General features: G+C 35.4%; 1 protein-coding gene across 1 annotated transcript in view; it reads right to left on the bottom strand.

The window, feature by feature from the left end:
* Window positions 1-4,485, bottom strand: part of ABCA12 (ATP binding cassette subfamily A member 12) — a 184,381-nt gene that overhangs the window by 61,283 nt on the left and 118,613 nt on the right. Inside the window, exon 24 of the mRNA XM_007456410.1 lies at window positions 3,243-3,357. Coding sequence (XP_007456472.1) covers window positions 3,243-3,357 — 115 coding nt within the window. The remainder of the gene's footprint in view (window positions 1-3,242; window positions 3,358-4,485) is intronic.

The following is a 4,485-nucleotide window of genomic DNA, read 5'->3' as shown; positions in this document are numbered from 1 at the left end:
AAAAAAAAAAAAAAAAAAAAAGAAGACATAAAAAATTTCCTCAAGTGAAGCACCACAGGACTACGGACTCTTGCATAATTCTTGGTAATCTGTCTGCCGACCACAGATATTTTAAAGGTTACCTGTCTGAACTGAGAGAGAGGACCACCCCCAAATTTTGTCTCCAAATCAATATAAACAATCAAGTCCCCATAAATGACTTATATTAGAGCAAACAGATGAAACTAACCACGAAACTGAGAACATAATGTGAAAAACAACTCTTCGGTGTGATATAAAATCAACTTTTGTACAGATTTAGTATTTTAATTTTAAAAAGCAAGGAATGCAGAATAAAACTCAATAGCAAGACATTTTGAAATAGTTTTTTTTTTTAACTACAGGCTTAATTTTATCAATAAACTTATTGGGCATTAGTATTTGTGCTAAATTTCTTTAACAAGTTAAAGGAGTTTACTAGAATCATACCATAACAAGTTCAAAGGTGAATGGCTTCACTGAATTAGCAACTGATCTGGTTTCTCTGCCTAGCTGTGACAACAATTACAGAAGGAAAAATGTTTTTTTTGTTGTTTGTTTACTTTTTTATTCAATTGGGAAAAGGAAGAAGAGAATGGGCAGATTTAGATCTTAGTAAATATTAAAGTGATAATATTAAAAAGTGATCTCGAGTCGCTGGTAATCTAAGAGTTTATCCACCATCATCTTCAACAGTCATTAGGAGTCTAGGCTACTAAAATAAAATTGTGAGAGAGAAGGTAGCTATGACATGGAAAAGAATTGGTCAGAAGTCCAGACACTTGAGTTTTAGACCCAGATCTACCATTAACTAGCCCATAGTGTTCATCAAGTCACCTCTCACTTTCTGGGCTCAGCTTTTTCATCTTAAAAAGGAGGAGGTTAGTTTAGAACTGTTGGCAGAGGATGGAGGCTGAGCAGGGGCATTAGAAATATTCTACTCATTCCACACCAGCTTCCATCAACCCATCTCACGAATAGACCATATTCCTTTAAATTTAGGACACTGCTAATTTTAAGATGTGTCATTATTTTACATGCCACCAAGAAAGAAAGATCACTGCCAAATAAATTATGACACCCTATCAAATACATCTCAATTTCAGAGGCTTTAAAATGTGAAAAGAAAATCATTCTTAGAATTGATTAAAAAAATGAATAATCGAATACCTCTTCTGTTCTGGCAGTGAGAAAGTACATTCTGGAAATATAATGCTGAATGAAGTCTATATGACAAGACTCAGAGAGTTTAAGGGATTGGGCCCAAGTGAATATGAACTGCAAGACTCAAAGCCTTATTTTCTGCTTCCAAGTTCAGTGATCTTCCACTATGTAACTTTGGCCCCCAAGACCAGCCAGTTAAATTCTGAAAGTAGATGGCTGCAAAATGAAGACACAGAGCTACCAAACAGAAACTGGTTCATTGTTAAAAATGTCTTTCATGTCTTCTACTGAGAAAAACCCTTTATTGTGCTTTGATGTTTTTTGATGACATCCACAGATGCATTCAGAGAGCACTATTTATTTATTTATTTATTTATTTTTTGGCCATGCCATGCAGCATGTAGAATCTTAGTTCCCCGACCAGGAATCGAACCCGCTGCCCCCTGCATTGGAAGTGCAGAGCCCTAACCACTGGACCACCTGGGAATCCCCCAGAGAGTACTAATTTCAAACCAAAATAATACAGAATGCATGTATTTTACATATATGTATATAATATATACATAATACACATATCACAACACATATATACACACACACATACTTATATTTACTTATATTTTTAAGGTAGATTATTTATTGTGCTGTAGAAAAGAACTCAGTTTCTATCATAGTTTTCTTTTTTTTTTTTTTAACATCTTTATTGGGGTATAATTGCTTTACAACGGTGTGTTAGTTTCTGCTTTATAACAGAGTGAATCAGTTATACATATACATATTTCAAAGTTTTCCTTTAATTTGTAAAGATCCACTTCTGAGTACCAGGAACCTGGCAGAGAAATATAAGGTAGGAGGTTGCAACCAAAGTTATGGCCCAGGGCATGGATTTGAGTTTCTAAATTGGGGTTAAGAAAACATTGTACACAGTCCTGAAAACAACGGGGCTCAAACCAGCTGATGAGACTTTTACCAAATTATAACTGAAATATAAAAATGCAGCTGAAGATCACCCAGAATTCAAATAGGAAAGGTAAAAAGTGTGGGTTCAAACTCTAGGACAACCCTGGAAGTCTGATGTTGAGCTGACAAAAACATAAAGCAGTAATTTGTACTTTGTAAGGAGAAATAATCAATTGCCTAAAAGCACTGGCAAAGTAAGCCTGAAAAGTACAATTGGGCTAACAGGTTACTCTAACCTCACTGTTTCAGATTGTCAGCCAGGCCTGCAATAATCATTGTCCCTCAGTTTTGAAATGTTTCTGCTATCTTGTCACTTCATGATTGAGTGTAAAGAATGGGCTCATTACAGGATTAGCAGATAAAATTATTTCTACTGTAATACAATCAAAAAATCACACAATGCTTTTTCATAAATTCTAAAAAGAAGTGAGATATTTTGGATTTGGGGATAATGATGAAGAATATGCTCAAGAAGAGATCATGCTTTACATCCCAGGTCCTGTCTTTCATCGTCATATTATTAACCTAATCAGTAGCATAACATGAAATTCTTAGTCTCTATAAATCACAAGTCAGTGAAAGAGAACTGAAGGAGACAAGGTATACTGGAAAGAGAATTTGCTTCTTGAGAGCTGAAACAAGCCATATGTCTCTGTCCACATCCAAATCTGTATCTATCTATATCTATATCTATGTCTATATCTATATATCTATAGCTTCATTTGGACTCAGTTACTATGCCAACAATTTTCCTGCCTTAATAGTTATTATTGTTATTATTTAAAATTCTTTTGTTAAATCCTAAGTCCTACAGGTAACTTCTTGGGCAAAAATTACTGTTAGGATCATAAATCGTACTTAGATTTTATTCAGAATTATTCAGATTTCGTTTTTCAGAAGCATTTATAAAATAATTTCTATGCAACTTTTTGAGAAGACAAAATATTGCCGTACCAGCTGCCTTAATGTTTCATAATATATTTTTCCATCTAATTCACCAGGTATGGGTCAGGCTTTCTGAGTTTGCATAGGTATGACGAAAATCATGGTAATTAATTATATCCATGTACAACTTATTCAATAAGAGATTCTCAACATACCTCATGAAGTCGGAGGTCTTTCTCATAAACAAGTTTTTTTACAAATGCAGCTATAAATATAACCCAGGCAACCATGAGCACGATTGGAAGGGAATAAGAGACACTGGTTAGGAAGCTGTAAGGAAAAACAAAAACAAAAAACAAAAATCCAGTGACCAAACTGAATGTCACACTTGCAGATTTTAATATATAAAGAACACACTCCCTCCTACGTTGAAATTATACTCCTGTTCTGAAATTGAGACTAATTATTATTATGACTCTTTCATTTATGAAGTGTGAAGCTGACTTAACAGTAAGTGCATGATTTTCTTGCCATACTGCTGCAAGAGTAAAACAGTTCTGGATTGTTAGATAAAATTGCCAAATCGTTTAAAGGGTGTTTGTGTATGTCCTGTTCAGGAAAATAATTATTATACAGATATAATTGCAAGGCTCTAAGCCCTTCTGTCTAAACTAAATTCTTATCTAAAAGGCAGATTTAAAATTAGATGATGATTGCTTTACCTAGCTAAAAGATATATCTTCTCAAATTACTGTATTTATCTACTCTTTGGAAGCTCATAGTTATTATTAAACCATATTTCCCAAAACGAAATAGAATGAAACTCAAAATCATTTGATTTAAAATGCAAAGAACTTGGATTCCTCAAAATAATGCTCTAGGGGATGTTTCAGTATAGAAATGTTTTTTTCTGGTAATTAGAGGGTTGCTGGAAGACTTCATTGGGCCCTAAATATATTCCTGAATGGCTGGCCCATAGTACCTGAATGTTCAAATGCAGTGTTTCTCAACATTGAGCAATGCATCGAAATCACCTGAAGGGCTTTTTAAAACAGATTCTGGGCTCCACCCATGAGCTTCTGATTTATTATACCTGAGATGGGGTTTGGAATTTGCATTTTAAACAATTTCCCAGGTGATGCTGATGCTGCTGGTCTGGAGACCACACTCTAAGAACCATGATTCTGACATTAGCCACCAACTATGGGCTAAGGCAAAGGAATAGTTTTCAATGAGAGAATCTCTAAATTGATCTGTTTTACATATCAGGCTCCACTGAAACTTTCACTTGCAGAAATGTCCCAAGGCCAGTTTCTTTTTCTTTTTCTTTTTTTTTTTTGCGGTACACGGGCCTCTCACTGTTGCGGCCTCTCCCGTTGCGGAGCACAGGCTCCGGACGGGCAGGCTCAGCGGCCACGGCTCACGGGCCCAGCCGCTCCGCGGCATGTGGGATCTTCC

The sequence above is a fragment of the Lipotes vexillifer genome, unplaced genomic scaffold (assembly GCF_000442215.2).
Source record: "Lipotes vexillifer unplaced genomic scaffold, Lipotes_vexillifer_v1.1 scaffold1179, whole genome shotgun sequence".
Classification (NCBI taxonomy): domain Eukaryota; kingdom Metazoa; phylum Chordata; class Mammalia; order Artiodactyla; family Lipotidae; genus Lipotes; species Lipotes vexillifer.
This window is presented reverse-complemented; position numbering and strand designations above follow the sequence as displayed.